Source organism: Cydia splendana, chromosome 6 (genome assembly GCF_910591565.1).
Source record: "Cydia splendana chromosome 6, ilCydSple1.2, whole genome shotgun sequence".
Classification (NCBI taxonomy): Eukaryota; Metazoa; Arthropoda; class Insecta; order Lepidoptera; family Tortricidae; genus Cydia; species Cydia splendana.
Genome location: NC_085965.1, coordinates 8,847,426 through 8,866,160, shown reverse-complemented (window position 1 = coordinate 8,866,160; position 18,735 = coordinate 8,847,426). Strand labels below are relative to the sequence as shown.

General features: G+C 37.1%; 2 protein-coding genes across 2 annotated transcripts; both read right to left on the bottom strand.

Moving 5' to 3' along the window:
• Positions 1-3,506: 3,506 nt before the first annotated feature.
• Positions 3,507-5,781, bottom strand: LOC134791294 (ecdysone oxidase-like). The gene is made up of 3 exons (XM_063762297.1): positions 5,544-5,781; positions 5,201-5,403; positions 3,507-4,952 (listed from the first exon to the last, which is right to left on the bottom strand). Exons 1-3 carry the CDS (start codon positions 5,674-5,676, stop codon positions 3,531-3,533), a joined length of 1,758 nt encoding a protein of 585 aa, XP_063618367.1. The 5' UTR covers positions 5,677-5,781; the 3' UTR covers positions 3,507-3,530.
• Positions 5,782-6,496: 715 nt separating this feature from the next.
• LOC134791276 (geranylgeranyl transferase type-2 subunit beta) lies at positions 6,497-11,957 on the bottom strand. Its single transcript, XM_063762263.1, has 6 exons — positions 11,702-11,957; positions 11,073-11,190; positions 10,730-10,823; positions 9,804-9,974; positions 9,259-9,412; positions 6,497-6,842 (listed from the first exon to the last, which is right to left on the bottom strand). Exons 1-6 carry the CDS (start codon positions 11,893-11,895, stop codon positions 6,572-6,574), a joined length of 1,002 nt encoding a protein of 333 aa, XP_063618333.1. The 5' UTR covers positions 11,896-11,957; the 3' UTR covers positions 6,497-6,571.
• Positions 11,958-18,735: the final 6,778 nt, after the last annotated feature.

The following is an 18,735-nucleotide window of genomic DNA, read 5'->3' as shown; positions in this document are numbered from 1 at the left end:
CGTAGAATCCGTAAAGTAAATTAATGTATTAATTGATGGTCGCTTAAGTAAGAGAAAACAGTCACCAGCGAAGTTAAAATTTGCTCATCCCTACTCGCTGGTCGTCGCTAGTTGGACAGCTGCCTTTACACTCTGGCTAAAAATAATGGCGGCAAAATATAGCTCTTTGCATATCTTTCTTAGGCGTAGTAGTGTTACAAGAAATGACGTGTTATGTTATGACAGGTTTATCTAGCCACTTGCATCATTCCACTGACCCGGGGTTAACCGGTTAAACCTGGAGTTACCAGTACAATTAGACACTGGGTTAACGTTTTAACCGCTTTATCCCGGGTTAGTGGGATGGTGCAAGTGGCGTATGTACCTACGAGATAGTCTAGGTACCAATACCAATTGGCAGTTAATTTTGTAGCAGTAATTAGATGCCAGTTGTTATTGCATCTATTTTAAACATTGTAAATCAATAATAAAATATACATATTTAACATAGGTACCTACACCTTTCCGTCCATATGTGTGTTCTTGCACTTATAAAGTAGATTTTTGTGCCTATAGCTAGTTATTATTATTACTTACTTGAATGTAAGTTTTGCATGTTGTTTAGTAAGGGATGAGAAAGGGGAATGACAGGATGTTGTGAATACCTATTACTAAAGATTTGTCTACTCAGTATTATGATTGCTATTACCTATGCATGAAAAAAAAAAGTATTTACAAGATCGAAAACTTAGCTTGCTTAGTACTGCTCTTTTATATAAGTAAACAAAGATTTCAAAAGTAAAGATTTGCCCGTTCATATAATTCCGATCGTGCATGTGCAATTGCGCACCAACGACTATGTGTACAAACGCGATTCGCGCACCAACGAACTGGCCCATTTTGTAGTGCCCGTAAGGTCCGTTTTTACGAAGTAATATTTAAGTCAGTGTTTGTAACTCTCAAATTAAATCTTTAAACAAAGAAAGGTAAAAACCTTCATATTTGAGAAATCTTACTCTGCATTTCTACTTTAATAAGAAGCTCTGTAGATTGTGGACAAACCCAAGTAACAATTTGTGGTTCTATAGTAGTCGATAGAACGTTTCCCAAATACCACCTAAGGTCCTATAAAAGACCAAAGAAGATTGTATAAAGCCGAAATGGCGCATCTTATGTGCCATTCAGTGATATAGTAGACCTGTAGCAGTGTCAGTCGTGACGTTTTAGGTCTATAAAAGTGATGTGATGATCACTTTTGTGCTAATTTATTGTCAGTAACGCCATTATAGTGTTAATTTATACTATAGTGGCATTTGAGATTCCATTATAGTGCTTGTTTTATACTATAGTAGTATTTGAAATTGTATTATAGTGCTTTTTTATACTATTGTAGAATTCATAGTTCCTTTACTACGAAATTTGCTATCAAGTTTTCCATCAACTGTTGTGAGTGGTTTTGTTGTGTGTTTACTTCACAAAAACGGTACTAAGTAAAATGGTGATAAGTAAAGACTTTATATTAATATGCGCCATTTTGATGTCGAATAATTCGGTCCTTAGTGCAAAAAGTATATGGGACGGAAGTTTTACCGTTAGAATAGTATTAGTTTAATGAGGAATTTTAAATGCCCCCTCGATTTATTTATGTTTTTAATAAAATAATTTAATAAAATATTATGATATTCACCATAGTTACTACTATACAGCCAAGAAGTAAATCTGACGCTTTTATAGGCTAACTATAGAACTTACGACGAAATATTCACCGCCATCATGATTAAAATTAGGGTTCCAAAAGAATTTTGCTGTGACCCAGTTACACCTACAAACTCTTTAGAAAGATATAGGTATTTTTTTTAAATTTAGATGTAGTCATTACTGTTGTTTCCTTTTTCAGTGTGATTGGTAAAAAAAATGTGCTAATAATGGATGTCGATAAATATCTAAACCGTCACGATTTTATGCTTGTATTAAATCATTGATGATAAATCTCACCTACAGTCACTAATATTACTGGGGTCTTTTTTATCAATTCATTAAAATATAAAAATATTTTGTACGGAACCACATTATGTGGCTTAGGCCTGAACTTATATAAGCAAGATATAAGTAGCCATTACAGATCAAATTTATCATTTACAAGTAGTCGTTTTCTACCTTTATGTATCTAACTCGGTTTATAAAAGACATAAAAACTCAACTATAACCCTGTTGTCTTTTAAAAGAAAAAACAAAACCACTATACAACAGTTTTGTGATATAAAAGAGTCATTGTGACGTTTACAGCGATGAGATATAATAGCTAGGGATTTAAAAACTACTAAAGCGCTTTTTAACGCTATAAATATGTCCCAAAAACGCTACTATAGAGCAAAACAGTTCTATGATAGTGTTCATATGACTTCTAAAGTATTATGTACTATAGCAGTGATCTCTAAAGCCACTATATCCTGAAATCGGTGTATAGCTGGGTTTTTGTCACTGTTAGAACACAAAACTATAGCGGCTAGCAGGGAACCTTAATAGCGCAAACTACTAAAGTACTATGAACTATAGCAGTGATCTCTAAAGCCACTATATCCTAAAATCGTTGTATAGTTGGGTTTTTGTCACTGTTAAAACACAAAACTATAGCGGCTTGGCAGGGAACCTTAATAGCGCAAATTAGTTGCATAAAAGTGTTTCCAAATACTATTATACAGTAATATTGCTCTATAGTGGTTATATAAGTTATATTTGAACCTGTTATAGTACACGCCTATAACGGCTCTATAAAATGATGAAATAAACCTTTATATCAATTGCTTATAGAATATATTAGCTGTATAAGCCTATAGAGCAAAAAGGTGTTGCCAAGCGCTTTTATACGACAGGTGGTCACCTCTGAAACCTTAATACGACGTCTATACAAGCTTTTAGCAATAAAAACTAAAATTATAGGACTAAAATGTTACTTGGGAATGGACTAAAGTTTTTTTTGTAAGTATCATAATAGGTTTGTAGGTGTGCAGTTAAAATATGCAAAAATATTTACTTTACAGACACTAACAAAAATATCTTGACACAAGACTCTATTGACATTGAAATAGAGCCTATTTTTGAGTAGATCTTTTTGCTGTTGGCTAATCTTATATTCTCTTGCATAACTGAATAAAAAGCAGAATTTTATCGTAGAAATAATTTGTGTCTAGTCATTGGAATATTAATAATTTGTTTTATTAAGTATGTGTTTTAGTATAATAATAATTCTTAGATGTCTTAGTGAATTGTGAAACAATAAAAATATGTTATAAGTACCTATAGCTGACAAGGCATGTGATGTGGGTTTGTCACAATTGGTCTCAAGTTTTTAACTGATATTTCAGATAAATTGACGATCACTGGTCTTTGATATTGTAATACTTTTGTAGTTGGATGTCTTACCTGAGATTTGAAATGGTTGTTTTGAAATTCTGGCTCAAAAGGTCATGTAATATCAAATATTTCATGTTAGAAGTGTCCTTAATACTTCAAAATAAAGTTTCAAAACGTATTTGCATTATTATTTACTATCACAGATTTGCATGTAAACAAACAGCATAGATATATTCATAAATTATATCACCTCTGTAACATAGATCATTGTTTTTACTTTTTATATTTTTGTCAAAATACAAGCTTGCCATCATAGCAATAGCAGCATTAATATTGCCACTGGGTAATGTTGGTAACACTGAACCATCTACCACATACAGCCTTCTTACACCATGTACTCTAAATGAAGTATCAACTACAGAATTCGAGCTAGAAAGACCCATGGAACATGTACCTACAGGGTGGTAGCTAGTCAAAGTTAAATGCCTTATATAACAATCCAAATAGTCATCAGAGAACAAAACATATGTCTCACACTCTGGGAAAGGTAAAGTATTGACAAATCCACCTATATCCTGAATTGCCTGTGTCTTTATAAACTGTAACACTTTCTTCACACCATTCCTCAAAACATGTAGATCTTCGTTTTCCTCAAAATACTTTGGATCAATCAGCGGAGGTGCATTAGGATCTCTACTGTTTATGTAAACCTTCCCTTTGCTCTTTGGATGTAAAACTATAGGTAAAATAGTTGCTGTATGTTTGTCAAATAACTTTGTAAAATAACTATCCCATACTTCATCCTTTAACCCTAATAATTTCATCAAATGACTGCCTCCGTCTGACGCTATCCCTACTGGCAACACCATAAATTGCAAGTCAGATTCTTTTTCACCTTCAGTTGACAAGAAACCTACAGCTTCACAACCAGGGGACGTAAAGGGACCCTGGCCATTAATAAAGTATTCATAAACATTCATAAGGTTAAGAACATTTAAAGCATTTACTCTTAAAGAACTATTGAATAAGAGTAAATCAAGGCCTGTAGCTACATGCTCTTGCAAGTTTTCACCTACTGGCAATTGTTGTACTGTTGGTATATCTAACAAGTTTAATAAACTTTTGGGTCCAATCCCAGATAATTGCAAGAGTTTGGGACTGTTATAAGTACCAGCTGAAACTATGACTCCTTTTCTGGCATAGCATTCAATCTCTTTTCCAAACTTCAATACTTTCACACCATGCGCTACATTTTGTTTAATCAAAATTTTACTAACTAAAGCATTTGTGACTATATGTTTACTGTCTACATTATCAGACATGGCCCATCTCTTACCTTTGTATTGACTAAGTCTACTATTTGTAAATTTTCCATTATTTGTTTCATATCCTAATTCTATGGCAGCATTTATTACAGCATCAGCTAGTTCACTCTTGTATAACACATTGTCTATGTGAAGGAACTGTTTCTCAACAAATTCAAACTGTTTCTCTATATACTCTTTACTGTGTTCCTGATGAAACCAATTGATGTAATGTAATAAGTTTCCCCTCACATGCACCATGTTGTTGAGCTTTGAAGAGCCTCCCACTATTTTTCCTTGAATGAGCTTGCATTTCTAAAAACATACCAACATTATAAGGCAACAACTTTACCATATAAAATTAGTACTTAGCACTAAAGCGTAACACTAAAATGTTTTTTTTTCTTAACCTTGAACTTAAAAAGCTTTTATCATAACATATTTTTAATTTGCATAAAATTTGGCAGTCCTACTTATTGTTAAAAAAATAAATCCCAAATAGTGCTTTAGCAACAAGTGTTTTCATATAATTGCTCTTAACATAAATTGTATCAATTACATACCCTATTTTTCATAGCCAGGCAAGCATTATCTTGTGGCACTGTTTCATACTGCCAATCATATGGTGAGCCATGTATTAAAGGGCCCAACACAGGTATCTCAAACAGTAGGTTGCCTTGGCCTCCTGCCTCCAACACAATGAATGTGAAATTGGTTTCCGTGGCCAATCTGTGTGCTATCAAGGAACCGGCTGTGCCTGATCCAACTAAAATATATAAAAAAAAACTATGTAAATATGCATAGGGTTATTTTAAAGTATAACATATAATTTCAGCTTCAATATGAATGTTGATGTTATATGATTGATTGAATGATATTTTGAAATGAAACCTAGAGTTATCTTACCAATAATATAGTCATATTCTTGATTAATTTTGTCATTATAAGAACCGATCAAATTTCCATAATATACAATGAAAATAAACAGCGTAAATGAATTAACGCACACACCGATTATCAAAAACAGGAAGTTATTCATTTTAGCTTGTATCTCATATGCTTAAAGCTACTGAATCAATATTATAATATACTTTTATTTAATGTTTACAAACTTTCAAATCCATTTATAACCTTAATTTGAGCTGTCAAACTTGTCAATGTCAGGAGGTAAGTCACGTTATAGCAGCGTTCATTGTATTAAGTTGGTAAGTGAAAATGAAGTTATACTTGGTCAAGCCATTTCCGTCAGTAGAAAAGAGCGGCAAATTTAAAAAATGTAGGCGTAAAGAGTTATCGTCCCATTGAAAATTAGAATTTCGCGCCTTTTTCTACTGACAAACTTGTTTAACCGTCTATAGATGAGCGTTTCTTTTATTTTTTGCCAGTTTTATACATTGTGACCTTCTTTGCCACTTTTGTGTTATTATATTTGTAGTCAGGATCGCGAGCCCTTTTCATCCTTATAGGAGAAAAAAGTTTCCTAAAATTTCCATACATTTTTCAAATTTTCCTTTTTGTTACCGCCATACAAAGTATATGGGGAAATGGTAACACAATAGGAAAAAAAGCTTTGGGACATTTTTTTAACCCATTAGGATCGAAAGAGCTCGTGATTCCGAGTAGAAATAACACAAACGTGGCAAAAAAGGTCACTGTATATCTGTATATAAATATGGCAATAAATAAAAGAAACGCCTGACAGATACAACGGTTTAAAGACAGACTGTAAAATAACATGTGCCAGCGAATATGTTGTTCCCGCGATGGGAGCAAAGTAACTAGTCCATGTCAGTTGCCTTATTTAAAAAAGCACAATATAGAATTCTCTAAACAATTAAGTTGCAAAAACGGCATGATAGAAAAATCATTTATTACTCTTTGTCCAATATACAAATCCATGCATAAATAATAAATATTTTATTAATACTTTTACACTATATATGTAAAACTTGCGGTTCTAATCTTAACCTATCTATGGTTTCTTGAGGTAGGCAGTACGTAGGGTTGACAGCTTTGATGCCAGGGTTGCCAAGCAGGGACAGTCCTGTTAGACCAAAGAGGGTGTGGAATGGGTCCGTGATGTCCCCAGGCCTGTCACTAAAGCCACCAGTCTCGGCGTCCTGGCAGGCGAGGATGAATTCTTCTAGGGCTTTCTTGTCGACCCAGTGTATCCGGTTTAGCATTGTTAGGGATGACATTACCCACCTGAAATAAATAACAGTGTGCAATAAGGGTAGGTACATAGTACATATATCATTCCCTACACACCCTTGTTACCATAGAAATAAGGACGTGGACCGATACATTTGGCCACTTCGGCCGTCATTATCTATTTGATGCTGATTGTAACACAATTTTTTATATATACATTTTTAAGCCACTGTTAAAAATTTTTACCTATGTATACAGGGTGTCCCAGAAATCGACGTCAAGCCGTAAACGCATGATAGACCAAGTCATAACAGTTATCATAAAAATACAAAAAAAATCCAACTTATGTGGTTTAAAAATTATGGTCAATTTAAAAAAATCACTAAAAATCCACACCCTGTAATGGTTCTTTAACTCTTGTTACTACAAATTCCATAATTTATTCTATTTTTTTTATTATTATGTAATCTTGAATAATGCTTCTGTAGATTTTTGCCTAAAATTTAAAGCCAACTGCTATTACTTGGAAGAAAATTACACTTTATCAAAACCAAATTATTTAAATTTACTGTTTCGCCCAACTTTAACTGACTGTACTGAAAAAAAAATGTACTACGCTAGTTTGGCAAGTAACGTTAAAAACTGGCGCGTTTAATAAGGATTCCAAAATGGTATAACACTTGCTAGATTACGTTTTAAATAATTGGTCAATATTTTTTTTTGTAAATAACCCCAATTTTTCACAAAATTTCCATACTTCCTTAAAATGACTTTAGCTTACCTAAAGCTGTGCTCAACGCCGTTTCTTAGTTTGATAGAGACGGGAAGAGTCATTTTGGAGTGTGAGCGAGATAAGAAATCAAATTTCCACGTAATTTAAGAGCAAGGTCATGATATTGACTCAATCTTTTTACTTTAATTTAGGACCAGTTTTCTCATTAAATAAAACACAAATTATCAGATTTGAATTATTTTTTTTAGTTCAAACTGCCTTCCTTCAAAAGACACAGAGAAGACCCTCGATTCTTAGAGAAAATTTTATGGACCGATGAGTCAACATTTAAAAAAGATGGCTAAATGAATTTGCACAATTTGCACGAGGTGCATGTAGAAAATCCAAATTTGATGAGGCAAGATAAGTCACAGTATCGATTTAAAGTAAACATGTGGACCGGGATACTAAATGGCAGAATAATTGGACCTTTTGAGCTGCCACAGATTTTGAATGGTTTGGTTGGCAAGTTTATTTGGATTTACTACAAAATACTTTACCAGATTTATTAGAAGTCGTGTCACTGAACATTTACAGAGAAATGTGGTTCCAGCAAGATGGCTGCCCAGCGCACTATGCCCGTTTAGTAAGAGAACATCTTGATGAAGAATACCCGCTCAGGTGGATAGGGCGCGCTGGGACAGTCTTGTGGCCACCCCGTTCGCCTGATTTAAATCCCCTAGATTTTGTTTACTGGGGAGCGGTTAAAGAGAAAGTGTACTCAAAAACAATTGAGAATTTAGCTGAGCTGCGGGAAAGAATTGTAAATAGGGGAAGATTTGCCCGGAAAATAACCCGATCTTTTTTAAGAAGATGTCGTGCGTGCATTGCTGCTGAAGGAAGGCAGTTTGAACATTTATTGTAAAAAAAATAATTCAAATCTGATAATTTGTTTTTTATTTAAAAAAATCTAATGAGAAAACTGGTCCTAAATTAAAGTAAAAAGATTGAGTCAATTTTCACAACCTTGCTCTTAAATTACGTGGTAATTTGATTTCTTATCTCGCTCACACTCCAAAATGACTCTTCCCGTCTCTATCAAACTAAGGAACGGCGTTGAGCAAAGCTTTAGGTAAGCTAAAGTCATTTTAAGGAAGTATGGACATTTTGTGAACTGGGGTTATTTACAAAAAAAAACTGACCAATTACTTAAAACGTAATCTAGCAAGTGTTATACCATTTTGGAATCCTTATTAAACGCGCCAGTTTTTAACGTTACTTGCCAAACTAGCGTAGTAAATTTTTTTTTCAGTACAGTCAGTTAAACTTGGGCGAAACAGTAAATTTAAATAATTTGGTTTTGAAGAAGTGTAATTTTCTTCCAAGTAATAGCAGTGGGCTTTAAATTTTAGGCAAAAATCTACAGAAGCATTATTCAAGCTTACATAATAATAATAAAATTTGAATAAATTATGGAATTTGTAGTAACAAGAGTTAAAGAACCATTACAGGGTGTGGATTTTTTTGTGAATTTTTAAAGTGACCATAATTTTTAAAGAACGTGAGTTGGATTTTTTTTTGTATTTTTATGATAACTGTTATGACTTGGTCTATCATCCGTTTACGGCTTGACGTTGATTTCTGGGACATCCTGTATAAGAGGGAAGCATAGGTCGGAAAGCTTCTCGGGTCTTCTGTTAAGGACCCCAGCGAATGTTTCCTTTCAAATAAACACGCGATAGAGAGATATGCAGTTACCACGAGTAACAGAGGTCGGGGAGCTTCTCGGGCCGGCCGTTGAGCCCGCCGCTGGGCAGCTGGCGCTCGCACAGCCACCACGCGAGCTCGTCGGCGCGCAGCGCGTCCAGGCGCCGGCAGATGGATAGGGTGCCCACGCAGCAGTAGATTAGACCTGGGACATTAAAAATATTCATAAATTACTTAATGACAAATTACATTGCCATCGATCCAATCATAGGATTGCAAGGGTAAATCGTCAATTACTGGCCACTATTTAATAATAACTGGCCACCTTATACTAAAAATGAATTCTACTCACCTATAAACAGAATTTACTTTAGTATAAGGTGTCAATAACTGACCATCCATGAATAACTAGCCACCTACTAACATGAATTCTGTTTATAGGTGAATAAAAATCATTTTTAGTTTAAGGTGGCTAGTTATTAAACAGTGGCCGATAATTGACGTTTTACCCTATGCCAAGTCAAGGATTTTTTTAAATGCTAGCTTTTAGTGTTGTCGTACACAGAGTACGTGTATGTAGGTATAGTTATAGTTACCTGCGTGACTTTCAGAGCCAGGCTTGGAACCGAAGCCCCCATCAAAGTTCATGCAGCTCAGCACGAACTCGACTGCTCGATCCACGTTGACGGCGTCTAATCGTTTAAGGAGGGACAGGCACATCACCGCGCAGAACGTGAACCGGGTGTCCACCTCGCCCCATTTGTCTCCTAAGATAAGAAACATAAAAACATCATATTTAATTAATCAATTTCAGCACGCTCATCTACAATTCCTTGAATCTAACACAGACATACAGTTCTTACTCAGTATCACACTTTTGATATTCTGACCAATTTAAGAGGTCACCTCAGGCAAACTAAGCGTTGAGGGCTATGGGAGATCAAGACCGATGGAGACAAATCATATGAGCTGCAAAACCAAGTGAAAGTGGTCACAATCTTCAGTAATGAGGGAACGACAAGGTAGAGAGAACGAAGAGATACTGAGTAGACATGATATAAAATTAACAAATATCACAATTTAAAAAGGCATGTTTTGAAATTGAATTAAGAGCGCTGGTAAACTAGTGGTAAGAGCATGCGACTTTCAATCTGGAGTTCGCGGGTTCGAACCCCGGCACATACCAATGGGTTTTTCGGAACTTATATATGAAATATAATTTGATATTTAGCAGTCGCTTTTAGGTGAAGGAAAACATCGTGAGGAAACCGGACTAATCCCAATAAGGCCTAGCTTACCCTCTGGGTTGGAAGGTCAGATGGCAGTCACTTTCGTAAAAACTAGTGCCTAGTTGCCTGTTTCTAGTTCTTGGGATTAGCTGCCAAGCGGACCCCAGGCTCCCATGAGCCGTGGCAAAATGCCGGGACAACGCGAGGAAAATGATGATGTTTTGTAATTGACAAGTGGGAAGGTTACGGGGTTGTATTAAAAACAAAGCAAATGTGAGCGGTAACCAACTTACCAAAGAAGCTGCCATCCTCTTGCTGCATAGACTTGATGTATCTAACTACTCCTTCCACATCAATTGCATCTACTCTGTCATATAACGCAAGTATCTGTAAAATAATAAAACACATACATATGTCAGAGAGTAGAGTGTATAGAGGTGGATTGTCAAAGGTAATTATGTAGGCACTGTACAAGTACATTTACTGCCATCTTTCGACAGAAGATTAAAACTGTTAGAACGCCATGTGACTTTGATCCTTATTCTTTCACTGATATGTGTTAACTTGTTAAATATTCATATTAACACCATGTTCAATCGTAGTTGATCCTATATATTATTCCTCTATGTATTTTACCTGTACTGCACTCAATGTGTACAACAAGTGTGGGTCATGTCCTATGCTAGCAGAGATGCCCCCGCTTTCACTGTCCTGGCATGATGTGATGAATTCAATTATCTCTTCTTTTGGCATCCTGAAATCACAAATCAAACATTTATTTGTTTAATGAAGAATAACAAAGTATTCTCTTTGGAGCAATATGTAGGAATGAATTTATGAAGAGCCGACTTAGCAAAAGTGTGCCATAACAGCACATAACAGTATTTTGTAATAACGGACAGGTACTCAATCTTGTGCACAAGATGGGGATGGGGACACATTAAACTTGTGCTAAGGGCCAGTACCCCTAAAAAAAGACTATTATCATGATCATCTTCCTCGCACGATATTTTCCTTCACCGGAAAGCAACATTAATATCAAATGATATTTCGTTTAGTACGAGCCTGAGTTTGAACCCGCGACCTCCAGACTGGAAGTTGCATGCAATTACACTGCTCATTGTCTTCTGAGCTAGTTGATCTGAATAATTGCATAGTAAGTCTGCTGATTTCATCATCAATAATCATAAAATACCGACTATGGTAAGAATTACCTCAAAACATTTTTTTTATGTGGTATGTAGTAGACATATATAAAACAATACCTGGAAGATTGCCCCATCAGGTCCATTGCTGTTACAGTCCAATATATCCCCGACATGCGAAGATACTCAGTCATGCAATATTCGAAGTCATCTTTATTAAGTCCGTACCCCGCCAAGTAGTCGGAATGCTTTTGTAGAAACAGCGTACGTGGCCGGGAGTCGGAGAGCACGATGTCTTTTGTATTAAAAGACATTATTTTTAAATAAAAAACAAATATTTGTAATTTATTTTATTGTACGCCTCCGACCGACTAATAACAACTTTGACATTGACATTATTTGCTTTGACAATTGACAATAACGATGACGTCGGTTTGACATCTACATCGTTGATATCGTGCGTTTAAACATGACACCCAAACGCTCCGTGAGCGTAAAGCCGTAACAGCCGTAGTCTGTTATGGCTTTGCTGGCCACAGACGCACGGTTTCTTTCCGTATGGAATGACCTGCGCAAGCGAGACAGCACTATGAATGTGTATAGCGACCTCCGGTTCACGCCTGTGATTCCGTACCGAAACCGAATGAAAATTCCGTGCATCTGCTGCGGCTTAGAAAACGTCGCGTGTAAGACCTAGTCGTAGCTCGTCGTTTGCTCAAAGAATGTGAATGTATATGTAAATTTTCTTTGATGGTATACCAATTCCTTTCTCACCCACTGTTAAAAATCTAGGGGTCACCATGGATCAGACACTTTCCTGGGCGCCTCATGTCACTGAATTGAGCAAAAAGCTGTTTGGATCTCTCCATTCTTTAAGGCGCCTTCAGAACTTTCTTCCACTTGATACCAAAGCCATGCTGGCTCGGTCACTGTTACTGCCTTTACTCGACTACGGCGACGCTGTGAATCTGGACATGACAGAAGAACTCCTGAACAAGTTAGAGCGCTTACAGAATGTCTGTATAAGATTCATTTTCGGCCTACGGAAGTACGATCATGTGTCTTACTACCGTCAAAAACTCAATTGGCTTCCAATCCGCCGCCGTAGAGATCTTCACACTCTTTCTCTTCTCTTTAATGTTCTTTTTACACCTTCTTCTCCTTTATACCTCTCTCAAAAATTTCAATTTCTGGCTGAAGGCAGTGGCCACCGTCTGCGTTCGAGCGCGAATTTATCACTTGCCATCCCTCCTCACAAATCTCGAGGATACAACAAGTCCTTCGCAGTGCGTCCAGTGAAGCTGTGGAATGAGCTGCCTGTTTCGGTCAGGCAGGCACAATCGGTTGCGTCGTTCAAGGAGAGGTTAAAGAAACTATGGTTATCTGATCTGACTGATTAATTTGTCTATATTTCTATTGTATAGTTGCTTTATATCGTTCTAATTCTTTCCAATTTTTAGTGTATTTTCCCCATTCCTTTTTGTGTAATATATGTATGTTTATCCTATAAATTTTGTATGTATTTATATCCTTTATCTTTCTGGTACCTTGTTGTACATTTTGCTGCATTTGTCACCCTCTTTTCACTTTCTCCTCTCATCTACTCAAAGGTTAACTGGAAGAGATCCCTCAAAGGGATAAGTTCGCCTTTGTACTTCTTACTAATTGTATGTTATTTTTGATATGTCTTTTTGTACAATAAAGAGTTTACTACTACTACTACTAATGTACGATTAAAACATAAGTATGTATTCGCTGTCATGTTTTGCCTAGAAAATAAATAAATTATAGGTAATAGCTACATTAACTTAACAATTCACTTAGGTAGTGGTTTGATAGCGCAATGCGATATTTATATCACTGTTCTCTATATGTCAAACGAAAGTGACGCAGGGTTGCAACTCAATTATTATGAGATTAGTTGTGTACAATGATACATTCGCATATGCAAAGGGTAAACTTTCAGAGCCAGGACAGCTACTATGAGTGCCATGACTCCATGAGTATCGAAATTACAAACGTACCGTTTCTATCGAACCAGCCGGGCTAGCACATGATTGGCGTGACAGTATCTCGCGGCGAGATAGACTACCCATCCCTTTTAATTAACATAGTTAGAAAAAGACTGGTAGCAGTGTTGGCCGAAATGTTAATGCAATTGAAAATTCTTGACCATTAAGGGCGTAACAGACTATCGCACCGCACCGCGACCTTGGAGCGGTTCTAGGAATAGCTCGTACTGGCGTGGGCTTCCACACTATCGCACCGAACCGTCAAAACGGTGCGATCTTAGCTTACAGACTGCCGCATACGTGCGCCAGTGTTGCCAAGTGTCCCATATTTCCGTGTTTTTCAACGAATTTTTGGAATGGAATCCTTTAAGATTGAATTTAAATTAATGTGGTTCCGCTTTTTTAGAGGTAGATGAAGGGCGTGAGACGTGGACCTTAAAGAAAGCCGACCGTGACCGCATTGATGCTTTTGAGATGTGGTGCTGGCGCAGGACAGCACATCGCACCAACGTATCGATTCTTCAGGAGCTCAAGATCCAGACGAGGCTTTCTACCACCTGCCTGCGAAGGATTCTGGAGTACTTCGGACACATAGCCAGGAAAAGCAGCGATAATCTCGAAAAATTAGTGGTCACTGGCAAAGTGGAAGGAAACAGACCTAGGGGCAGAAGCCCGATACGTTGGACTGACCAGGTTCGCACCACCCTCGACACCACCGTACACGACGCTCTTCACGAGGCAGCAGATAGAAGTGTGTGGCGCCGAGTGGTCCACACAAAACTATTTCGACGAGATGGTCACGACCCTCAGCATTGAGGAAACCGACGCGAGGAGGAGGAGGGAAGGGCGTGAGGTAATATAATGCACCTTTTTCCATGAAAATCTTTAAAAATCTGTGTCTTTTTAAAGCACTGCTTCCGCATTTTTGTTATTTCATCGACTGGCTACATTGCCGTCCACTGTCATAACTTGAAAATGACAGCTGTCAATCGGTGCGATGGAGCTTACACACTAGGGAAATTGGTGCGGAGCGCACCAGTATTATTATTCCACTGTCATAATTTCAAAATGACAGCTGTGAAACTGTGCGATGCAGCTTACACACTAGGGAAATTGGTGCGGAGCGCACCAGTATTATTATTACCTGTCAGTTGGTGCGACGTGCATGCCCACCGCACCGCTATTAATAATAATTATGTGCGATGGAAGCTTACACACTATCGATAAATGCGCCGCACCGCACCAAGGTCGCGGTCCGGTGCGATAGTCTGTTACTACTTTTAACTAGTACAAGTTGAACCGTCAACTGTAACCGTCCGTTACCGTTTACGGTTCAATTTGTAATGGTTAATGGTCAATTGCAATTAACGTTCGGCCAACACTGACTGGTAGTCTATCTCGCCGCGGTATACCGTCACGCCAATCATGTGCTCGGCCTACAAAAGCGACATCGTGATCCCTCTAACCTACAAAGTGGCCGTCTAGACGGGACAATCAAATTAAAAATTTGATCAGAAATTAAATTAGCGACAATAATTCATCTATGTATAAGCGTCCACGCGTACAAAATTTAAGGTTGTCTATTGTTTGTCCGAAAATTATATAAAATAATACTCATATGCCCGAATTTTATTTGCCCGAATTTCATTTGCCCGAATTGTTTGTTTACCATAAAAATGATGTGACATACTCTTTGTTTACCCGATTATTAGATTCCATAACGTACGAGTGCCATACGTGTTGTTGTCCATATTATTAATTGTAATAATATTATTTAATAGAATATTTAAACCTCACCTAACCCACTTTTCCAGTAGTATTTCTTTTCTGTAAGGGTCGCAGTTCAAACCTAACCTAACCCATTTTTCTAGTAGCATTTGGTTTCTGTAAGGGTCGCAATTCAAACCTAACCTAGCCCACTTTTCTGATAGCATTTCTTTTCTGTAAGGGTCGCAATTCAAACCTAACCTAACCTACTTTTCTAGTAGCATTTATTTTCTGTGTGGGGTGCAGTTCAAACCTAACCTAACCCACTTTTCCAATAGCATTTATTTTCTGTAAGGGTCGCAGTTCAAACCTAACCTAACCCACTTTTCCAGTAGCATTACTTTTCTGTAAGGGTCGCAGTTCAAACCTAACCTAACCCATTTTTCTAGTAGCATTTGGTTTCTGTAAAAAAAAATATATTATGGCTAGTGATCATTATGGCTTACAATGATGATGACAAATGATATTATTGAAATTGATTTTATGGGAAACAAAGTTTCTGGCACGTGACTAATATAGTAAACAATAAGTATTGCATATATGTAATTATGGGAAACAATATAATGGCTGTTGACTATTATGGCAAATGAAATTATGGCAAATGAAATTTTGGCAAGTGGGTGTATACCAAAATTTAATCATCAATTTTACTTAGATATATGGTGTTTGGTACCGCCGAGTGCTTGATATTTAAAAAATCCCCCTAACGCGGACGCTAGCGTGAAAAATTGTCATTTTTGCGCCCGCACCTCCTGATTTGATCGGTCATAATGAGTATTGTATTCTTTGGTCATAATCTATAAGGCAAAGAACACACGTAGCGGTGTGGCACCGCCCGGCGCGGCGGCAAGCGGTGCAACGGGTTGAAATTTTTTATCACGGTGTGTAGGTAATCCGCCTAGACCGGACACAGCGGGCGTGGTGCCACACCGCTTCGTGTGTTCTTCGCCTTACAATCGAATTAATAGTGGGTTCGGCGAATTTCATTTTTTCATCCACACAATTAAATTGATAATTTAGTTACCTAGGTTATGTGCGAAAAATAGTCCCGTCCACTGCTTAATATCATGCACAATATCATGTAAAAAACCGGGCAAGTGCGAGTCGGACTCGCGCAAGAAGGGTTCCGTACCATAATGCAAAAAAAAACGAAAAAAAGCAATAAAAAAACGGTCACCCATCCAAGTCTCCCGACTCCCTCCCGACTCCCGACGTTGCTTAACTTTGGTCAAAAATCACGTTTGTTGTATGGGAGCCCCATTTAAATCTTTATTTTATTCTGTTTTTAGTATTTGTTGTTATAGCGGCAACAGAAATACATCATCTGTGAAAATTTCAACTGTCTCACTATCACGGTTCGTGAGATACAGCCTGGTGACAGACAGACGGACGGACGGACGGACGGACGGACAGCGAAGTCTTAGTAATAGGGTCCCGTTTTACCCTTTGGGTACGGAACCCTAAAAACGGCTGAGCGGATATCGATGAAATTAGGCACATAAATACAGTTTAAAACCCGGAAAAAATGTAGGTACATGGTCTCAAGGTCGATTTATACTAGAAGCGAGTAAATAGAATATCTCTAGCTCATTGACCTATGACCACGCTCTCATAACAGTTAACGAAGTGTAGATAGCCTCCTAGGGCCCAGCCATACAAATGAAAAATCGAAAATTTGCCTCTGAAATTTGAACCTAAAATGTAAGAAATAGAGTTGATTTTGCGTTGTTTGAAAATTGAACGAAACAAAGCAAAAACGACTCTGTTCCAATTGAATAAGAACTGAAGAAGTACTATAATAGGTATAGGACCTTGGGCCTTAGAAGGATAGTGTCGGCGGGTGTTTACACAGTTCTATGTTATCAGAGATCAAGTGGGGGCTATAAACATAAGCCGCGGCTTGATAAATTTGTTAAGGAGAATAATACTTTAGGGATTTTATAATAATTAAAGATTTAATAAGAGAAGAAGTATATAATATATATTTACTATTTAGGTAATTTATTCCGATATTTACTGCATACATAGGCGATTTTCACATTGTATGCGGATCCGCAATCCACTCCACATGTGAGCTACTTATAATACGGTTACTTATAATGTACATAGCGCTGTCTCGCTCACAACAGACGCGTAACTTGTACAGATGTTAGAGTGCATAATTATTTTTCACCACACCAGCTCGGAAAGGCTTACTTTGCACTTCAAAAACGGATACTTTGCTATCAGTAATACACATGTGAGGCAAAGTAATCAAATGCAAATTTTGAGTGGTTTTCTTATGTTTGCTGGTAGAATTGACTTTTAAATGATGTTTTGAATGATAAATATTCAATAACATTCATTTGCATTTGATTTTGTTTCATATTTTACATTTAATATTTGCTTCGGGTTGGTGTGGTGAAAAATTTTGTGTTTCACTCGGTTGCTAATTTTGTTTAACCCTCGTGCTTTAAAAACCCTCGCAACGCTCAAGATTCCATTTTTCGAACCACTCGCTACGCTCGTGGTTCAATTTTGAAATCTTTCGCTTGCTCGTATATCAATATTAGCACGAGCGGTTAAACAACAACTTTGCCCCATTGTAAAACAAATAACTATTTCATCGTATTTTCACAGGAATGCACAAACGTGTCTTGCTATTTCAGTCATTCTCGGTACAATAAGTACTGAGGTTGACTGAAGTAGCATAACAAAAATAAGAACGTTTCTGAGAAAATACGATGGAAAATTACATCTGTACGGTAATATTTTTCATTGTGCAAAAATGTAAATATAAATAATATTTCGTAGCATTTTATAAATAGGGTAGGTACCTACCAACTAAAATACTTTATGACAATAACAGCTTTTTAAATTCATGAGAAGTTTGGCGTTTTTTTATGAGATCGCAACTGCGCACGGCACGGCACGTGCAATTATATATTCGCATAGGTACTTTCTAAATGTGAATTCCGACAATGGCATCCGTTCCTTTGAATATGAATATTACGTGATATTTATAGTATAAATAGAATTTGTGCCGTGATTTGAGGATACTTTAGGACTTAAATAAATAACCGAGTTCCTTCGATATTTAAAAGGTGTAAATGTAGGGTAGGAAGGTTTTAATTTTGTAAAGCAAAGACGTCTGTTAACGATACCACAATGTTCACGCTTTAATATAAGTAAGGGAAAATTTAAAAATTCATCGTTTTAGGCGAGACTCGAACTCACGACTCCAGCACGCCGCCCCGCCCTGCCAATGCCAGCTAAGCTATCGAGACTTGCCGTTTTTTGAGCTGCGGTTTTCTTCGGATTTATACCACTGCAATGGACTGGCATACTGCGTGCCCCGCATAGCAGTGGGCTTCACATCCGCTTTGTAAAACTTTA

Coding starts and splice junctions, on each gene's coding strand:
- LOC134791294 (XM_063762297.1), bottom strand. CDS start 5,676: ATGAATAACTTCCTGTTTTTGATAATCGGTGTGTGCGTTAATTCATTT. Junction 5,404..5,543: donor AGAATATGACTATATTATTG/GTAAGATAACTC, acceptor TATATATTTTAG/TTGGATCAGGCACAGCCGGT. Junction 4,953..5,200: donor GCCTGGCTATGAAAAATAGG/GTATGTAATTGA, acceptor GTATGTTTTTAG/AAATGCAAGCTCATTCAAGG.
- LOC134791276 (XM_063762263.1), bottom strand. CDS start 11,895: ATGTCTTTTAATACAAAAGACATCGTGCTCTCCGACTCCCGGCCACGT. Junction 9,975..10,729: donor AGAGGATGGCAGCTTCTTTG/GTAAGTTGGTTA, acceptor TTCTTATCTTAG/GAGACAAATGGGGCGAGGTG. Junction 9,413..9,803: donor TGGCTCTGAAAGTCACGCAG/GTAACTATAACT, acceptor TTAATGTCCCAG/GTCTAATCTACTGCTGCGTG.